The sequence below is a fragment of the Camellia sinensis genome, chromosome 5 (genome assembly GCF_055761805.1).
Source record: "Camellia sinensis isolate YWXY chromosome 5, ASM5576180v1, whole genome shotgun sequence".
Classification (NCBI taxonomy): Eukaryota; Viridiplantae; Streptophyta; class Magnoliopsida; order Ericales; family Theaceae; genus Camellia; species Camellia sinensis.
The window spans coordinates 26435729-26456874 of NC_138965.1; the positions used below are offsets into that span (position 1 = coordinate 26435729).

Sequence of the window (21146 nt, forward strand, 5' to 3'; positions counted from 1 at the left end):
TGTAGGGTGATATAACCAAAGGTTTAGATGAAGTTGAAGAAGACCTGGGAACTAATTCTAAAGATTCAGGTGGAGGATGAATAGCACTAAGGCTTTTACCATCTACGGTTTTCCAATTCTTGTAATAATTATCTAAATTATTAATTTGTTTCGCAGATAAGTTCTTGTAAGATATGATAAAATCATAAAACCATTCATTAAAAGGTATAATTTGTTGTACCCTATTCAGGTGTCCATAGAATTGATATTTGAAAAAGATTAATTGTTCTAGTCTATGGTGCTTGAAATACCAATTTCTAAATTCTTTGGCTGATAGAATTCCTGATTAATGGATTTTCACTATCATTGTCTTGTCTACGGTAAACTCCATGCGGTATTTTGTTTTCAGATATATGAACTCCTCTAAGGTCTAGGTCTACAACTGGTGTAGAATAACTTGAAGGTATACTATGATAGACTGATTCCAAAGGATCGGGAATAGAGTGTTGAGTAGGAACACTACTAATTTTAGATTCAATATGATCAGATACCGATTGTCTAGAAGAACTAGGTAAGTCTACTCTATAAGCAATAAAGCTCCTACTAGACATACTTCTAGGAAGTGAAGTTCAGAAGTTGAGGAAAACATCTCCTCCGTGTGCTTAGACTATTGGTGTCTGGACCATTTGATCTATAGTGAGATGGCCGATGTTAAACCCTATCTATGCAACTAGTGGTGGATTCTTTACCCTAGAATTTTTCCCAAATCAATTTCATAAACCCTAATATTTATTGCTAGTTTAATTTTGTATGTTCGTTTTAATTCTCAATTCTCATCAATCTTTTTATCAAAATTAATTTAGGAATCTTGCAAGTTAAATTAGTTTAATTTTTACATTAGTCCATGATACCTAAACTTGCATTTAGGTGTATAGTTTAGTTTTTATTTTTGGTGTGCTTAATGACCCATCAAATTTTAGAATCTGGTGCGCCAAACTACACCGCACGTGCAGTGAATTTTCTGCATGTGTAGCAATTGCCCAAAAAATCATTTTGCTTAATTGCAGGTGTGCGGACTGGGCTAATATAAGGCAATTGCATGTGCGACTAGGACCCCGCACGTGCAGAAAACGCTGAACAAAAAACGAAACAAAAAAAAACAAAAATTCTGATTTTGAAAACCACTTACCCCATCGTTTATCACTTTCTCAACTCTTGACCCAAGACCACATTACCATCCATCTTCATCAACCTTCACCCAAACCTCACCATCACCGCCGGCGCACCACCCGACCAAAACTCCGGCGACCTTCTACCCCACTGTTTTTACCATATTTTAACTCTAGCCATAGAAAATCTGTAGATTCATGTTAGTTTTGTAGTGTTGCTCCATATATTAAAAAAAAAAAAAAAAACTAGCTTCCCGCACGTGCGGCTTCACATTCAAAAAAAAAAATTATTTTAGTTTGATTTCCTCCATTCAATAGTAGTTCACCACCATTTGAGCAACCCCGAGATGAGTGGGCTCATTGTCCGATCCACAAGCTTACAAAGTTCAACATTCGGTATTTTCAGGATGACCTGTCCGCTCCCACCTACCCGTGTTTGGTTCAGCTCTTTTATCAGAATATGTACAAGGAGCCCATGATATCATCTCCGACTCTCTCTTCTACTATTGATGATCATAGCATTACAGTCACTTCCTAGATGATACCCTCCCCATACCATGATTCAGGAGCATTTTTCGGGAGCACATGGTGATAATTCTTTCACTTGACTACACCGGTAGCAAGCTCCCCGCATGACTACTATTCATAGACTCAGTTCTCCACAATAATGCCCTTCCACTATTCCAAAGGGTTCGTGTAAGTCTTACATCTGGTTGATCTTCATCACATCATTTGGGTTGATCTTCATGTACATATTATTAATGAACTTTTTACGGACTGATTCTTTTTTAACAATTAGTACAAAGTTCATTAATTTCAACTAAAAATCTACCCTTTAAAAATAAAAATACTTACCAAAAATAAACTAAAAAAAACCTATGTGAAATGAGGGTGAAATAGCCACTGGTGGAGATAGGAAAACTTGCACCTTGTTATGTGGGACCCTTTGAAATTATGAGCAAGGTAGGAGAGTGGCATACCGTTTAGCACTATAACCACAGCTTGCAACGGTGCACAATGTTTTTCACATCTCAATGTTACGGAAGTATGAGCCACACCCTTCCCATGTTATCAACTGGGGAGAGATTGATCTCAATGAAGTTGCCAAGATTATGGATCGACGAGAAAAGAACCTGAGAGGCAAAGTTATCCACTTGGTGCGAGTGTTGTGGCACTTGGGAAAGAGAGGGAGCAATACGAGCCAACTACCCTCAGTTGTTTGAAGATAAAGGTACGCGTTAAAATTTCGAGGATGAAATTATTTAAGGGGGATAGGATGTAAGAACCTGAATTTTTAGACAACTAGTTAATTTGTTAATAATAATATTAGGTCAATTAATAGTGATTATTAAATTATTAAATTATAAAGTTAATAGCATCATGATTAATACCAATATTAAATTCCTTTACATAAATTTATTTATCTTTCTATGATTAAATTTCTGTATCTAAATACAATTGTAGAAACTAAATGAGTTAAATAAATAATAACTAAGGGAGAAAAACATCTAGTGAATAGGTTAAAAATACATTGATTTTATTTTGTACACACACCAAAAAAAAAAAAATGAAATCAGATTTTTGGCAGAGGATTTCAGCCACCCTCCTTCCCAAGGAGGCTGCAAACTCAAGGCCTAGGAATCAAGCATGCCTTATAGATCCCAAGTCAGGGGAAAAAATATATATATATTTGCCAAAAACAAAATATGTTGCCTCCAAACTCCTACAAATAGAGCACTATTTCAGCCCCTCTTTTCCTGCACAAACACAGCTGAAGAGAAGGAGAGAAACAGAGGAAGAGAAAGAGAAGAAAGAAAGGAAAGGAAGGGAGGTCTCAACACTTAGCAAAAATTTTGAAAACTCTTGAGGTAAGAATATTAACTATACCCATCTTTAGATATATCATTCAACACTGATAATGTATTATTATCAAATTACAAGAATGTAGAAGCATGTTAAAATTGTTTTAAGCTATCATATCCTTGTTCAGAGAATTGTTTTCCAGCACTTTTAAAATTTCTCATGCAATTAGAGATACTCAAATAAATTCTACAACGCTTGTTTTGAAAGTCTGAAGCTACTGGGATCTTTCAAACATGTTCCTTGCATGGTCAAATTTTTACAAAGTCGTTAGAGAGCATTTTATACCAAGAATAAATTGTGCTTTTCAACTGCTGCATGCAACTCAGCACAAACAGCCACTTCAAATATCCGTCATTTTTTTTACAGAATTTATTTTTATGCAAAACAACTTGGGATAGCTAGATATATGAGTTATTTTTCATTTGCCGCCAATTTCACAGAAAATGGATAAGTTCAAGAGGAGAAATTGCAGTTTTACTAAAATGCAACAGATTCTGTCCAACTTTCTTAGCAAAATTATTTGACCATCTTCCATTGGTTTTTAGTCTTCAAGCTCCCTGTAAATGTGTTCTCAACTCAAAATCTAGCAAAACATTCTGCCTTTACCTCTTTTTTGACAACGTTTGAGGCCCCTTTTTATTTTTTAAACACAGATTTACCTTTTTATTTTTGACATCATTTTAGTTCACTGTCCCAGAAACCAATTTTCTTTCAAATTTTATTTCTCCGCCTTAAAATCATTTCTAGCCTAGACTTCTCTCGAAATATTTTCCTAACTCAATGAACTAGCACCAATTAAAATATTGTAATAATTGAACTTCGTTTGGTATGGGTTTCATTATTTTTAGTCAAATAATTCAATGCTGAAAATAAGAAGTGTGCTGACATCACTATGGTTTTCAAACTAAAACTCACGCATGTATCAAAATGTGAATTTGACGAAGTAAAGCAACACGAACTTAAACCGATGCATTAAAAGTTAAAAGTGATGGGGTGAGCCCGGTTCAAAGTCTTTTGCAAGTGAGTTGCGAGCCCTAACATGGCAGGGGAAGGTATTTTGGCTCTTATCGGTATAGGCGATATAAGGTTGGTGGTGCGTGTAACCCTGGTGCGTATAGATCGTGATGTCACGACTCGAGTATGTAACCCTGGTGCGTGGGCATCATTGGTAGTTACAACAAGTAACATTTGAATATTTGATCAAGGGAGAGTCAGAATTGCCCGTGCTCCGCTGGGAGTTACTTTGACTCATCTGATAAACTAAACCTATGAGAATTCAAATGAAAAGTTTGGCATTTTCCTTACGATGAATTACTGCTTCCGCCAAGGTTGTTAAAATCGGGATACTAAGTAGGATCGGTGAGAGGGTCTAGTGGATCGGACCGTAGGATCAGATCGAGGATCATAAGATCCTACTTTCTATTAAAAAACAGATAAATATTAAAAATAAGGTGAAAAATCATAAAATCTACGATCCTACTTGCGATCCTACCATACGATCCTACACGATCCCATGCGATCCTACACGATCCTACTTGCAATCCTGTTATAACATCGATCCTACAACGATCTGGATCGTTTTGGCAAAGTAGGATCGTAGGATCGTACGATCCGGATCGCGATTTTAACAACCATGGCTTCCACTTGCCATTGTTCTGGTTATCTATTGTTATTATTTCAACTACTAGCATTCCTGTTATGCTTATTTTATTAAACGTTGCTTGATACTCTGTTACTACACAGTATTCATTATTTGTGAGTATTATTGGGGTGGGTATTTTCAGGTTGTAGTATCTTATTGAGCTCATGAACCTCTTTCCTGAGTTATCTAGTTTTCTCTAGCTTTTCTTTTCTTTTCTTTTCTTTCTTTTTTCATTTCCTTTTTTAACCAAGCTTTAACTTTGTTTTGGAATTGTAATTTAAGAACTTCTAATTTCTATTTTGTTAATTAATGGATGATGGCAAACTTGGTAGCAACAATGATTAAAAGTTCTTAATTAAGAAAAATTGATTTTAAGTTTTAAACCTTATTATGATGTCCTCAAATTTTGGAGCGTCACAACTTGGTATCAGAGCCTAGGTTGAGAAACCCTTGAAATTTTGATTTTTGTAGATGGCAAACCAAAATCAGAATGGATGGTTGGAGGAGGAACTTGAGATGCTTTTAGAAGATTGGGAGGAGGATCCAGAAAAAAGAGCGAGAAAAGAACTTGGAAGAGGAACCTATTGAATAGGGAGCGGCTTTGAGACACATGAAGGTGCCGCTTGTCCTGCCATATGGAAAGGCAATGTTTAGAATGTGCTATTGGAGGAGCTCACCAAGAATGGACGAGTTTATCGGGCCCGTCCAGATAAGAGAATATCTAGACAACAATTTCTATCGAGTATAGAACCTACCACCGCAGTACGTCGCAAACAAGGGTGATGCGTTTCTGCTCCAACATATCTAGACTACCCAACCTTCTTTCGGTCATGAGATCCCTACTTGCGTGATTAGGTGAATGATGTGTCAGAATGGGGTGCGGATGGTCCTTGTCCGCTGGGACTGTTATGGGTTACCCGATGAGGCATAGGAGTTGGAGGAGACAGTGTGTCAACGTTGTGCCCACTTGCTTGGTTAGGAGATGGCTAGTGTAGAAGTTAGGACAACAACAAATTCTGTAGTACTTAATTGTAATAGTCCTAGTTTCTAACTTATGGTTTCGGCGGAAATACAGCAATGCGATGGGAAAGGGCTAAAAGGTGCTACGAATGTGGCCAAGAAGGGCAATAGTTAAGAAGACACTGTTCTCTATATTAATACAGAAGATATCCAGTGGATGAAGGATCCTTGGGAGATCAAACGAAGGTATCTGACAACTCAGCACTCTCCTCCTCATTTTGATCAATATAGGTATATTTATGAGCAAATCCTTACAGAAACTGCTTCCATTGATTTCAAGCATACATTGGTTGAACCCAATCGTACTGCTAGTCCAATCAATTACAGTAAAGCCACCATCCAGCATATTATGCCCATGGCATCTTGGGGTATGCATCCCCATGTTACCAGATCTCTTGAGATTCGCAATAAGGAGTCTTGATACTTTTATTGGGATTACATTGATTCTTTTTCTTTTGCTTTTTATTATCAAAATCCCCCTCAGAGCCACTCTTGGTTTTTCCGTGTTCTTCCCGACGTCTTACAAAACGATCTCCCCAACTGGTTTCTCGTTTGATGGGATAAGTTTGGTATCCAAATTGACGCTTTTCAAGAACCCATTCGCCAGGCATTTAATGAATGGGGCATACAGTCATCTTTCTGCATGTAAGGATATCTCCATATCCAAATCTACAGTCCACTTTGTCATCCGTTTTGGAATCCCATGGATTTGGAAGTGGGACTTCCAGTGTGATTTCCATAATAAAATTCCTCGTTTAAAAAGAATTTTCTTTTATAAATGGTGGACTAAGGGGATGGATTCTCCCAAACAACAACAGCAGCTTATACAGAAAATTAAAGCTCATTCTCAGGCTTGCTGGGATGCCACTTTGAAATTACTCCCAACCACTCCAGTTCAAAATCCTTTTGTCCAAATTCAAAATGAATTACGACAAAAATATCCCGCCTTATCTGAGCAAGAATTAATTATTAAAAGTATGGATTTTATGAAAGAACAATTCTTGCAATCATTCTCCATAGATGATACCAGCATGAAGTCTGGTTCCAGTAGCCATGGTGGTCCAGAAGAAGACGAACATTTTGATCCACTCTTGGATGAAAATGAATTTACAGTCCTAGCAGGAGAATCTCAAGACCCTACCGACAACGATCCCAACTTAGGTGATTTTTGGGATTCTCTCACTGGCTTTATTGCCGAAAAGATGAGCCAGGATAAAAAAGGGAAAGGCAAAGAAGAATAATTCTGTCTCCCACTCCGCTCCAGTACCTTTCCAGCTCCACAAGGCAACAAGCAACTTTAGGTTAAAGTAAGATGCTTTGTCTGCCATTCCACAGCTATTCAGCCAGCTGTCCTTTGCCGACACTGGAAGATAAGGAGCTACGTCAGCAGCAATTTGAAGAGGATAAGGAAGATCAACTCCATCCATCTAGGACACGCCACCTGTCCTCCTCATCCTTATCTTGTTTTCTTTTCTTTTCTATTTAAGGGATGCCTCACCCTTGTTGAAGGCACGGATATTGTAAGTTTAATATTTTAAAGTTTCAGAGTGTTTCTCTCTTCTCATCTCTTCTCATCAAGTGTGTACTATCCTCCTTTGAAGTATAATAAAATACAAGTACTGATTGTAAGTATTTCTTCTGTCTTCTGTACGTATGCCCCCTGTTGATTTACTTGTTATTTTGAATGAATTATTAGAATTTTATATCGAAGAAAAAATAGTACTTTAAACTTTCTTTCCATCTTCCCTAATGACCCTTGGGGTCTCTAGCAATTAGAAAACCATAATCAACATATAATTCGTAAACAGAATCAAATATAGGAACACATAGTAGCGTGGGCGTCTGTTCGAAGACCACCACCTCCATTACAGTAGATCATGAGACCATGTATGGCATAATTTAGTTTTAATATAAGAATAATATGATTAAGTAATATTCCTGGGTTTGTGCTTAATGATGGGTAGAACAGTGTTAGGGTTAGTGGGACGTCACCCAAATCGCGTAGAGGTTAGACCGTTAGTAGTGATTGCGGTTAGGTCAGAATTCTCGTAAGCCGTTGACAGACGTGCCTAATTGATTTGTTCCTAAAGTGCCCTTCCCATCGCATTGCAGTATTTCCGCCGAAACCATAAGTTAGAAACTAGGACTATTACAATTAAGTACTACAGAATTTGTTGTTGTCCTAAATTCTACACTTGCCATCTCTTAACCAAGCAAGTGGGCACAACGTTGACACACTGTCTCCTCCAACTCTCATGCCTCATCGGGTAAACCAATAACAGTCCCAGCGGACAAGGACCATCCGCACCCCATTCTGACACATCATCCACCTAATCACGCAGGTAGGGATCTCATGACCGAAAGAAGGTTGGGTAGTCTAGATATGTTGGAGCAGAAACGCATCACCCTTGTTTGCGACGTACTGCGGTGGTAGGTTCTATACTCGATAGATATTGTTGTCTAGATATTCTCTTATTTGAACTAGCCCGATAAACATATCCATTCTAGGCGAGCTCCTCCAATAGCACTGCCTATCCATATGGCAGGACGAACGGCACCTTCATGTGTCTCAAAGTCGCTTCAGGGCCATCCTCTATCGAGGATTCAGGATCAGACTCCTCCACTTCCTCATCAGAGTCAGACTCAGAATCGGAATCATCCTCAGCTCCTACTCCGAAACTTCTTCCAATAATGCGTTTTCTAGCTCTCCCTCTATAGGTCGCTGTTCAATGGGTTCCTCTTCCAAGTTCTTTTCCCACTCTTTTTCTGGATCCTTCTCTAGATTCTCCTCCTAATCAATAGGTTCTTCTATAAACATCTCAGGTTCCTTCTCCAACCATCCATTCTGATTTTGGTTTGCCATCTACAAAAATCAAAATTTCACTTAGTAACTTACAAAAGTGCTTACTATAACCACTAATAAGTTGTTTAACAAGTACGCTTACGGTTTCCCAAGGTCCCAAGGGTTTCTCAACCTAAGCTCTGATATCAAGTTGTGACGCCCCAAAATTTGAGGACATCATGTTTAAAACTTAAAATCAATTTTTCTTAATTAAGAACTTCTAATCATTGTTGCCACCAAGTTTGCCATCATCCATTAATTAACAAAACAGAAATTAAAAGTTCTTAAATTACAACTCCAAATCAAACTTAAAGAATGGTCTTAGTACATTCATGACAAAAAAACACAAATATAAAAAATAAAAATAAAGAAGAAAAGAAAAACTAGAGAAAACTAGATAACTCAAGAAAGGGGTTCATGAGACTAGGGCACACCTCAAGTTAACCAAGGTTGAACGTCGCCTTTCCAAGACCTCGGTGTTTCCTTCGGTTCCTAGCATAAAATGCCAGGGCAACGGGAATGCCAATGAGCGATGAGCTCAATAAGATACTACAATCCGAAAATACCCACCCTAATAATAATACTCACAAATAATGAATAGTGTGTAGTAACAGATTAACAAGCAGCGTTTAATAAAATAAGCATAACAGGAATGCTAGTAGTTGAAATAATAACAATAGATAAAAGAATATTTCCAGCACATGCAGGCCAACCTCAAAAAGCGTGCCAAAATTATGAAGTCACCTATTTTGCTAGAAAAGTATAAAAAGAGGAAGAGTTACGGGGCGTAAAACAAAAAAATAAAAGAAAAAGTAAGGCCATTCCATATCGACAAAGACCCACACCCAAGTTCCATAGCTTTTGGTCCGCTATCCCGATCATGAATTTCCTACCCCTAGAGGGAAAAAGGCTATTCTAGGGTTCGAATATATTCTGACGAAAGAAAAAAGCTAGGGTTTTGAGAACGAAAATGTTGCAGCTTCAAGGTTGTCTTCCATAGCGGCTTCATCCTCTACCTCTTCCCACTCCTCCATAAGTGGCTAGTTCTCTTTTTTCTAGGGTTTTGATGAAACCCTAGCCATATAAATACAGTTTTAACTAGGTTTTGATTATTTGAAAGGTTTAAGCAAGTTGTATGAGTGTTTTAGAAGTTTTAATATCACGTCTTCCTATCTCTTTTAGTATTCTTTTTGTGACTAAATAATGCTTTTCATACAATAGTTTTCTTTGTGTTGTATTCAAAGTATGAGATGAGTCATGCTACAAGAGATGAGTCATGTTGCTACTTTAGTTTAGGGCAAACAACTCGTACTACTTGAAATGATTCGTGCCTATACGTTGAACGCAACAACAATCCTCTTGATCAATGTTTCAATGTTTCAATGTTTCAAACTTGTAATTATGAAACATTGGGTAGTTCAAACCGGATTGCAATTAATGGCCGATGTTAAACCCTATTTATGCAACTAGTGGTGGATTCTTTGCTCTAGGATTTTGCCCAAATCAATTTCATAAACTTTAATATTTATTGCTAGTATAATTCTCAATTCTCATTTTTATCAAAATTAATTTAGGAATCTAGCAAGCTGAATTAGTTTAATTTTACATTAGTCCCTGTGGATTGATACATGGACTTGCAATTATTCTAAAGAATTTAGGTATAGTGTTTATTTTTGGTGTGCTTAACTACCCATCACAATCTAATGACCATCTTATTCCAAATATCATTGACCAAGGTCACTGCTATGATGGAACAAATGAAAACGAGAACACGAAGATATACATGTTCTTGGCTATAAATCTACGTCCGCAGGTGAAGAATTGAAGGAGAAACTACAAAGAGCGGTTCTCTCTCTCAAGGCCGTCTGTAATAAGAGTTCACTCTAATCTCATAACCCTAATCACCGAAATAAACCATAATAAATACTGAGATCCCAATACAACGAGAATTGGGTCAGACCTCGGGTCATGTGGGTCACAAAGTGGGTCATAAGCACAAACCGGGTAGGATATGAGACACCCACAACAACAAAACCGAAGATTACAAAATTCAACACTCATGGGTCATTCATATCCTTAATAAGGGGTCTATACATGTGACTTAGTTGGACAGTGTGCAAGCATTCTCTTTTTTCTATTGATTTGAAGAGACTCAACATATGACTGGACAAGAGACTTCGCATCACAAGTTACAACTCACAATAATGACTAATAGTTGTATCTATGGGTCACAATGTATGTTTTTTACACGGGGATATATTTCCCTAGACTACTTTGCATTATCATGATTAAGCAAACCCGTATCGTTGGTTTGTTTGATAAATGCTTCTCAGCCACAAAATCAATAGAATAATTGTTACAAATTAATTTAGAATTTATGTTACATATGTTAGAAGTTTGTATTCATGTATTAGAGTCTTGGGATTTGTAAGAGTAATGTGGTTAGGTTCACAATGTATGCATATGTGAAGGTATATGTAATGATCTAATGTTTGAGAGTCTTAATGTATCCAAAAAAACTCTATCTTATACAAGGAAGAAGAAGAAATTTAGCCATCTCCACAAGCCTCTACTTTAGACATAGGTTTGTTTTGAGTTTTATTTATTGTTAGTGCCCAATATGTTTTGCCAGCGTCCAAAATGCTATGATGAGTTCCTAGGAGGAATGAGTCATTATATTTTCAACATGATATCAGAGCTACAAGGATCCGAGCCAACAAGTCTAAAAGTTGTGCACAATTGCTAGAGCAAGGACCAACCACATAAGATTACTCCAAAGTGAGAGAGAAACCATGGGCTGTGGGGAAGGGGCCCATGAGTTGGTCATGAGGCTCATGAGTTGGTCACACAAAAAAGTGACAATTTTGCAAACCATTGTGGAGTTGAAAGCAACGGTAGTACCAGAGAGCTCTGTTATCAGAATCTTACCAAAGGCCTTCATCACCTCATGGAAGTCTACTGCTACATTGTAATGTCAAAGCAACATATCAAAAGAAAATGGTCACCCTATTCCATGACATGATTCTAGGCAACAACTTACCAGTATTTCAAGATTGCCGAGATTTTGGGTTGGGAACCCAAACAGAGTACCCATAGTTTCATTTTTCAATGGATGGTGGCTTTTCATTGAGTTGTTGTGTCTTCTTCTCTCTCTGACATAACAATGAGAGTGCGTGAAGACTTTTGTGCTGCAAATTACAGTGTTGTTCGATCATCCTAACACACTACACCATGAATCATTTGTTGCTCATTGTCAGAAAAATAATTTGGTGTTCCCCAAATTAGTTGAGTCAATTTTTTTTATTCGAAAATTCTTGTGTAAAAATTAAATTTTTTTTTTGATGTTCAAATGACTTTTCTCTTCATTAACTGTAAGGACAAATATAAAACATCACAAGAACCTAACTTCCCAAGTCCTTTTGCTAACTTCTTTAGTTTTAAAATCTTCAATAACTCTATATTTTGCTTTCATTGGTCGATTTAACCCTGATACTACATCATTGAAGGGGTAAAACACTACATGCAGTAAATTTCATTGTCAACCACTGCTGCTGTAAACCATATCCGTTTAACTAATTGCACACACACAGCGTGTTCAAAGTCGGATTGACAGAAAGAGACAGTGTATCTCTCCAAATTTATGTCCCATGAAAATTGAGTGCTTCCTGTTTGGGAAGGAGTTAATCAAATACAATATGTGAATGAACCTGTGACAAGAGAATTCTTGGGTTTCAAGAAATAATCTCCTTGGTAATTGTACCAAAGGTTTGGTTTGGGCATAGGCCTTCATAAAGTGGTTAAGTGTTCAAGGGAGGTCATCTACAAAGAATTGATTTAAAAGATGGTATTGTTGATGATATTTGTTGTGTGTTAAGCAACAAAGATGAGGAGAATCACTATCATATATTCTTTGAATGTATGTTTTCCAAACATATTTGGAAGCAAATGTTGGATAGGAATCAGATTATGAGGAACCCCTTGAAGATGGATTAAGAGTGTTTTTGGGTAGCCCACCATAGGGAAAGAACAGTCCTTTTATCATTCAATCAGCAAGTAATCATTTTGTTGCCCCTATATATCATGTTTGGATTGAAAGGAACACCAAAATTTTTTGGAGGAATGAATAGGCATAATTGTAACCTACGGAAATTTCTTTTAAGGTTCTGTTTGTCTTTATTGCTTTGATTAGATGGTTTCTACTCGTTTTCTTGTCTTGATTGCTTTTAAGGTTCTTTGAGACTGTTGTTTCTTTGTTTGTTATGGGGTATGCCTTGTTTTGTTGTTTTTGTGCAATAAAACTTATAAAAGTAATTTACCAAATAAAAATAATCCATTGTAATTAAGTTTTACGTTGTTCAACTAAAATTTGTAAAAAAAAATTAATTGACTATTCTCAGAAACTCCACAACCATTCTCAGAAACCCTATAGAGTCCAGCAAGCCATTAAATGGCTTTAAGTAACGCAGGGAAAAAATTACTAACCTCATCAAAATCAACAAAAAAATGTGTGAAAACCCCGCCATAAACCACACCTGCAAGGGGAAAAAGCTAATCATTAAATAGAATTACATCTAGAAAAATAGAAAGGAAACAATAAACAGTTTTAATCGAAGGATATAGTGAAGGAAAATTTCCAAAATCTGGTAGAAGAATTCTTTTACAAAATTGGATCACTAATTGCACCACGAAAAATAAATCGAACTATCAAAGGCACTGCAAACCTGATGCCCTCAAGCAACTTTTTTCATGTTCTTCTGTGGTCTCCCGAGCTAGTGTACATACTTTGTGAACCAAATTTTCAATATTATGTGTGTAAGTTCCATCTACCTATCCATATGCATCAGGTTAAAAACAGATAGTATAAAAGAAAAATTACAAATCGGTATGGCTTAAAGATAGGGTGAACAACATGCATGTCCAAGTAAGAATAAACATAATGCAGAACATTCTTCTTAACTGATGTGTTTGATTTTGTACTTCGATTTCAACTGCATATTTTCTTTTGTGTCTAGTTACTATACAAATAAAAGAACTACTTAAAATAAAAAATCAACAGCATGTTCTTTAAGTTGTTCAGACTTCTATTTCCCAATCCCTGCAAGGCTGAGCCCATTAAAAGCACCACCCATGCACCATAATGAACACCAGAATTTATCACTGAATATGGAGAGAACTCCAACCCTCCAACTATTTGCAAAATTTTCCAAAGTTTATTTTCCAGTGGTCTACTGTTAAGCATTAACACAATCAACAAATGACAAGATTTAATTCCCAAAAGACATAGTGCCCTAGTAAACATCCAATGTAACTGACTTTTTACTTTTACTTAGAAAGCAACACACTCATGCAGGTTTTCTTTGAATCATTTAGGTAACAGTATCAACAAGTAAAACTAAAACTGATATATTGAGAAATTCTTTTCTGCCATTAACACTATGTTTGAATCTTGGATTTGTGGCTGGAAACAAAAGGAAAGGGAAAAAAAAGCTAGGAACATAAAATGAGGTAAATGAGTAGATATTTGTCAAAAAAAAACTCCTTTTTCTTTTTCTTTTCTTTTTTTTTTTTTGCTTACCCATAAAAAATGAATATACAAATTTGATTTCCCTTCCATTCCATTGTCCAATCCCTTGACAAATCCAAGCTCAAAACATAGCATAGCATAAAAGAAGAAACAATCTGATATGTAGATACATGACAAAAAATTTCAGCTCAGATTCTTGGTATTGTACCACAGGTGTCTAATGTTGGAATCAATGTCACATCATATTCAGCATAAAATCACAAATGTTCATCAAGACACCTATTCACGTACTTCGACAATAGTTGGGCCTTTGCACTGTTACGGCGCCCACTTATCCTCGTCTGGTACGGCTCTTCTACCAGAACATGTACGAGTCGCTCACTAGTGTAGAACTTCTGTCCATTATTGATGGCCATATCGTCAACATAACAGAATCCATGATTGAACAAGTGTTAGGCTGAGGGTCGACAACCCATACACCACCTCATCTAAGAGTACTTCCCGAGGGCCCACGATGACGCAAGTTACACGTGCTTGCGCCCGAGCAAGCTGACTGGCCACTTATTATTCATTGACTCAGTAATACATAAGAATGCCCTTCCACTTGGGCATAAAGCTAAGAGCCTAATGGAGTTTGTCCGGGTCCTACATGGTTATCAGGTACCCGCTTGAGCACATGATCTGGATGCATATGTACAAATTATCGCTTGGCCCCTGCCATTTGTCAACTTGCTCACACTTCTCTTCGAGCTGAATGGCCTACTAATTGATTTGACTGAGGAGATCGACACTGCTTATCCGACTTTCGGGCAGCAGGAATGGCAGCATAGCTTATCCCGCATCCCGCAACAAGTTGGTGCCCCGGTTGATGAGGCTCATGACCGCATGCCTGACCAACCACCTCCCTCCTACCTCCCTGTGCCTCCCAAGCGGACCCATTATACATGACTCGCGAGGAGTACTTACAACTTCAGCACTGTGGATCAGGTCCACAGTACCATATCACCACCAGATCCTCATAGGGTTGCTGCCAAGATTCTGAAAAGCTGTTGCGGTTGCCGTAACGGTGGCGGTGGAGCGGTTGCGGTTGCGGGGTGTAAAGGCCGTAACGTAACGGTTGCGGTAACCGGAACCGTAACCGTGAATTTTTTTATTTTTCGCACAATTTGAAAAAAACTTACCGATACGCATATTTTTTTCCATGATCATATTTATTGGGTTTTAAAATAAATATTGATTAATTTTTATAAATTTTTTAGTTTGATCCAATATATTTAATATTTTTAAATCATTACAAACTGAGTTTTTTACATTTTATTTTAATAATTAATGACTTTATATTATACAAAAAAACAATCACTAACTATTATATATAAGATAAACAATGACAAAAGTAAGAGAATAAATAAAAGCCTAAATATATATATATATATATATATATTAATCAAGCCAAATAGATAATGACCACACTTATTATTATTATTATTATTATTATTATTATTATTATTATTATTATCAAATAATATATAGATAGACACACACAAACGAAATAGTTGAATGATAGCAGCTAAATATAATAGTATAAGTCTTACAGCTTCAACAAATCAATAACATGTTCTTCATCTTCCCTCTTCTCTCTCTCTATCTCTTGTTCCTCCATCTTCCCTCCTCTCTCTCTATCTCTTGTTCCTCTATTTTCCCTCTTCATCTGCCCTCTTCTCTCTCTATCTCTCTTCCCCATTTTCAACTTTTTTTTTTTCGAAAAAAGCAATTCGAAACCGTTACGTAATGGTGCGTAACAGGCCGTTACGGCCGTTATGGCACCGTTACGACTGCTATAGCAGCCGCTACAGCCGATACACCTGTGAATCTCAATCACACCGCAAAAGCAGCCGTAACAGGTGGCGGTAACGACCACAACCGTTACGTAACGGCGTTACGTAACGGTTGCGGCCGCTTTTTAAAACCTTGCCTGTGAATCTCAATCACTGCAAAAGCGGCCGTAACGGGTGGCGGTAACCACCACAACCGTTACGTAACAGCATTACGTAAGGGTTGTGGCCGCTTTTTCAAACCTTAATTAGAACATAAAAAATACTCAAAATTATATTGACAAATAAATGACATTGCAAAATTAAAAAATACGTTTTCCCGTAATTATTCATCAGAAAGCAAGGGAAAATAGTAATTTTGGGTTGCTAACATGCGTGGACCACTTGGCGGAATTCTCATTTATGTACATTATGTAATATGCTTTCATCTAAGGATCCAAATGAGAAATGTCCGTAAATGTTCTTCCATTTTGATCTCTAGTTCTCTCATCTCCTGCACATGTTCTTCTTTTTTTATCTCAAATATTTTCATCTCCTGCAATGCTTGAACCCTTTTTTCTTCTCTTTCAGTTTTTTTCATTTCATTCTCAACAAGGTGTTGGTTAAATCTCCAACAAATTGTTAAATTTGTGGACTTTAGCTTCAACAACTTGACTTTTCCAAAGCAATTCTTTTGCAAATTTCCTACCCATAGGCCTTTATCCCTTGTAGAGTACCCTCGCCGATTGGATTGTTACCAACACTTAAACTATTGTCGTCTTCAAGAGAAATGCTCCATAGGGGATTCGGGGCTGAATTAGGGGAAAATGGTAATTTGAAAAAGAATTGCTTCGGAAAAGTCAAGCTGTTGAAGCTAAAGTCCACAAATTTAACAATTTGTTGAAGACATTTAACCAACACCTTGCTGAGAATGAAATGAAAAAAAAAAAAACTGAAAGAGAAAAAAGGTTCAAGCATTACAGGAAATCAAAGAACTTGAGATCAAAAAGAAAGAGCATTTAACCAACATCTTGCTGAGAATGAAATGAAAAAAACTGAAAGAGAAGAAAAAGGTTCAAGCATTACAGGAGATGAAAAAACTTGAGATCAAAAAAGAAGAACATTTGCAGGAGATGAGAGAACTTGAGATCAAAAAGGAAGAACATTTGATAATAACTACGGACATTTTACATATTACATAATGTGCAAAAATGAGATTTTCACCAAGTGGTTCGCTCATATCAGCAACCCAAATTACTATTTCCCCCTTGCCTCCTGATGAATAATTAAAAGAGAATGTATTTTTTAATTTTGCAATGTCATTTATTTGTCAATGTAATTTTGAGTATTCTTATGTTCCAATGTAATTTTGTTTTTGCAATGTAATGTTGACTATTTTTAGTGTAATTTTAATTTTTCAATGTTATTATGAAAAAATACATATATGATTGACATGAAGGCAATAAAGTTGCAAATGAAGACAATTTTATTAAAATAAAAACTTAATCTAACTCACCAGATCAGGACCACAAGTGTTCACAATTAGATCATTACGAATTGCATTATGGGCTTCAGTAGATCTAATACTCTAGCGATTCAACATAAATTGAGCATACTTCTGATTTGGATCGCGTGACACTTGACATGGGGTACTTCTGATTTGGATCGTGTGACACTTGACATGGGTTATTATTAGTAGCATCAATTTGCAGTAGTGCTGCACTGTGTTCATTTTCGGGAATATTACGCTCGTCTTCAATGATCATATTGTGCAAAATAATGCACATTTTCATAATGTAGTACAAATCATCACCACTCCAACCTCTGGCTGGAACTCTGACAATATTAAAACGTGCTTGGAGCACTCCAAATGCCCTTTCGACATCCTTCCAACATGCCTCTTGCATCCTTGCAAATAGTTGTCTCTTTAAACCTTGAGGTTGAGATATTGTTCACAATCGTTGCTCGATGAGGATAGATGATACCATACAATCAACAAGATAATATCCCATGGTGTACGCGTGATTATTGATGGTATAGTTGACAGCAGGGACACTCTAGTTAATTTAATAAAGGCAAGCTGTCAAAAACAGTAATATCATTCAGAGAGCTAGGCATGCCAAATCCATAAGTCGTAGGACGCGACTGCCTCGAGTACAACTGTTGGTTTGTGGTAGTCCAGTCTAAGCATTGGCTTGGGCAGTTAGACATTTATCCCAACGCCAGTGCATACAATCCAAACTCCCTAACATTCCAGGAAACCCGCGTTGCTTGCCCACTTGCAATAATCATTCATAGATAGTAACAATCGTTCTGGTAAAAAAATTCAAGGTGGCAATTGCAATAGTTTTGCCGATTCTGATGTACTTAACTACAGCATTAGCAGGTACGCCGTATTATAGGATCCGAAATGCAGCCATTATCTTCTGTACCCCGGATAATCCAGGAGCACTAATGGCATATTGGGTTTGGATGAAGAACTCACTGACTTGTTGAATATCATGTAAAATACTAACAAATAATGATCGTCTCATTCGAAAACGTCTTCGGAAAAATTCTTCTAGATAGATAGAATTATCTGCAAAGTAATATCTACAAATTTGTTCGTCGCCTTTGACCCTCTCACGATTATTGACGACCACTTATAGAACCAACATGTCTAGTTGGTTGATTTAGGTTTAATACTTGTATTCTTTGTTGTTGCACTGTTAATAGTTACATCATCATTATATCATCATCATTCATCAAAATCTCCATTCAAGACGGCTCTAGTGAAATTGTTTTTTGTGGGTGGATGCGTGAATATGAAAATTATAGATAGAAAATTTTATGGGTGGGTACAAAGAGTTTAGAAGATATGAAAATTGGTGGGTGGTTGTTGGTAAATGAATGGTAGATGAAATGGATAGTTGTTGGGTAGGTGGTTGTTGGTGAATGCTGGGTGAATGATGAATGATTGTTGGTAGGTGGTGGCTGGTGAATAAATGTTGGGTGAATAATAGATGGTTGTTAGTGAGTAGTTGGTAATTGTTTATTTTTTAATGTAGTTAATAATATGTATATTTTTTTTTTTAGTGGTATATTTTTTGGTGGAATGAATTATATTTAATTTTTTTTTCAATTTTTCAATTTTTTTTATTTTTTATATTTTTCTAGTCGGGTATAACGTAAATATATAATTTTTTTTAGAAACAGTTGAAAAAATGTAACAAAAGACAAAATTAAACAAAATATTTAAACAATATCTGCAAACTTGGAAAGAGTTGGTTAAGATTTGCCAAAATAGCATGTGACCATTGGAGCACCATTGCTATAATTTGGCAATTTTGCCAAATTATAGCAATGGCAACGTTATTATAGCAAATACCATTGGAGATGCTCTTAGCAAAAATAGCTCTCCAGTAGGCTACTATACCAGCTGCCAAGTTTTGGCATTGCCAAATCTGCCAGATCATCATCCCAAATGTTTTTCTTCCTCCCCTCTCCCTCCCTCCCTCCCTCCCTCCCTCCCTCCCTCATCCTTCCCCAGCAAAACTCCCCCAAACAGAAAATAATTTTTTTTTAACAAAATTCAAAAACAACAACAACAATCACTAGAAAGACAATAATCAGAAATAATAATCTCAACAGTAACACCAATAATCTAGCAATTTCAGACAAATTTCAATCAATCTCAAACAAAGCAAAAGGAATCTCAACTAATTTCAAGCAATTTCAGAAATATAATTTCACAAAAATAAATACCTTTAATGGGGTTTGAAGTTTCTTCATCTTCTTCACTCAATTTCATCTTCTTTCATCTTGAGAGAGAGATGCCCAGATTGTGAACTTCGAACCCAAATCCCGAGAGATGCCCAGATCCTGAGAGAGAGATCACCGAACCCAAATCAACATCTTAGAACCAGATTAGTAGAGGGTTTGAGTGAGGGTTTCGGTTTCAGATAGGGTTTTGGTAGAGTGAAGAGAGGGTTTCGATGGAGAGAGAGAGAGACAGAGAGAGAGCGAGAGCGAGAGGTAGATGAAGAGAGAGATGCGATGATCTGCGTCGAACTATGATGAGAACTGAAGAGGGTTGTTGAGGAAAGAGGAAAGACATTGAAGAGAGAGAGAGAGAGAGAGAAAGAGAGCGAGCGAGCGAGCGAGCCACTCCAAAGGTGGCCAATTCCCTGATTGTGGCATTTTGAATATTTTAGTCCTACCTAGGGTGCGTTTTCTACTTCATTCTCTATGGTGCGTTTTCTACTTTATTCGTTTTCTACTTTATTCTCAATATAAAGTGAAACGGGTTTATTAAAATCGTTTGCCTTAAAACGGATATAAAGTGAAACGGGTTTATTAAAATCGTTTGCCTTAAAACGGCATCGATAAAGTCGTCTTTAATGAATAAAAAAATAATAAAAAAAATTTTCATAAAATGGTTTTTTTAAAGTTATTTTTACTTAACATCTAATTAATTTTAAGTTTATATAAAATGGTTTTTGTAAAATCATTTTTATTTTTATTTAATTTTTTTTTTAATTTATAAATATTGTTTACTTAAAATAATAATTTTATCATAAATACAAAACGGTTTTCAGAAAGCCGTTTCATTATAAACAAAACCCATCCCCTTCTCCCTTTGAACTTACGAAAGCCGTTTTTGATATCTAACCCATCTTCTTCTCCCTCACTCAGCCGAACTTTGAAGGGAAGACGGACGACGAAGAGGAAGCAACGAACAACGGCCAACAGTACACCACCGGCAAAACGAGGAACACCTTCATCAAACACCCACATTCAGATTTGTATCGCATAAATGAGGGTTTTCATTTCGGATTTGGGATTTTAAATTTCGAAATTAGGAATTCAGATTTCGGATTTTAAATTTCAAAATGAGGGTTTGTATCACAAACACCCACATTTAGGATTTTAAATTTCGATTTTTTGTATCTCAGTTCACTGCTTTTTTGTTTATCATATAATTGTTATGATAAGGTTTTTTTTTATCGGGTTTTTTGTTATTTGTAAGATATAATTGTTATGATCAGGTATTTTTTTTTCCCATTAATTGTTGTTGTTTGTTACTTTTGGGTAGTACTTTGTTTGGTTTCACTGTGTGGGTGTGCATATGTGATGTCAAACTTGGGTTATAAATTGATGTTAAAGAAATCAAATGTGAGAGAGAAATGTGATAATTTTCCCGTGTTCTCTAATAGGATCAAAATTTCGTTTCAGTACGTTATTTCGATTAGGTTGGAAATGAAAATAGAATTGGAAACTTTTTCAAACGTTTTGAAAACATGAGAAATAACAAAAG

At 36.5% G+C, this 21146-nt stretch overlaps 1 protein-coding gene across 11 annotated transcripts in view; it reads right to left on the bottom strand.

The window, feature by feature from the left end:
- The window catches only part of LOC114297348 (protein SEMI-ROLLED LEAF 2), a 52963-nt gene extending 32890 nt beyond the window's left edge, over nucleotides 1-20073 (bottom strand). For 4 of the 11 annotated variants that reach the window (XM_028241780.2, XM_028241829.2, XM_082868436.1 and 1 more), the window contains exons 1-3: nucleotides 19595-20059; nucleotides 13237-13342; nucleotides 12998-13047 (exon numbers count right to left, since the gene is read on the bottom strand). In XM_028241780.2, coding sequence (XP_028097581.2) covers nucleotides 12998-13047; nucleotides 13237-13342; nucleotides 19595-19621 — 183 coding nt within the window. In that variant the 5' untranslated portion in view covers nucleotides 19622-20059. Of the gene's footprint in view, nucleotides 1-11555; nucleotides 12946-12997; nucleotides 13048-13236; nucleotides 13343-19594 lie in introns of those variants that run through there. The other 7 variants (XR_014329258.1, XM_082868440.1, XM_082868442.1 and 4 more) reach the window with 5 other exon arrangements.
- Between the last annotated feature and the right edge of the window lie 1073 nt (nucleotides 20074-21146).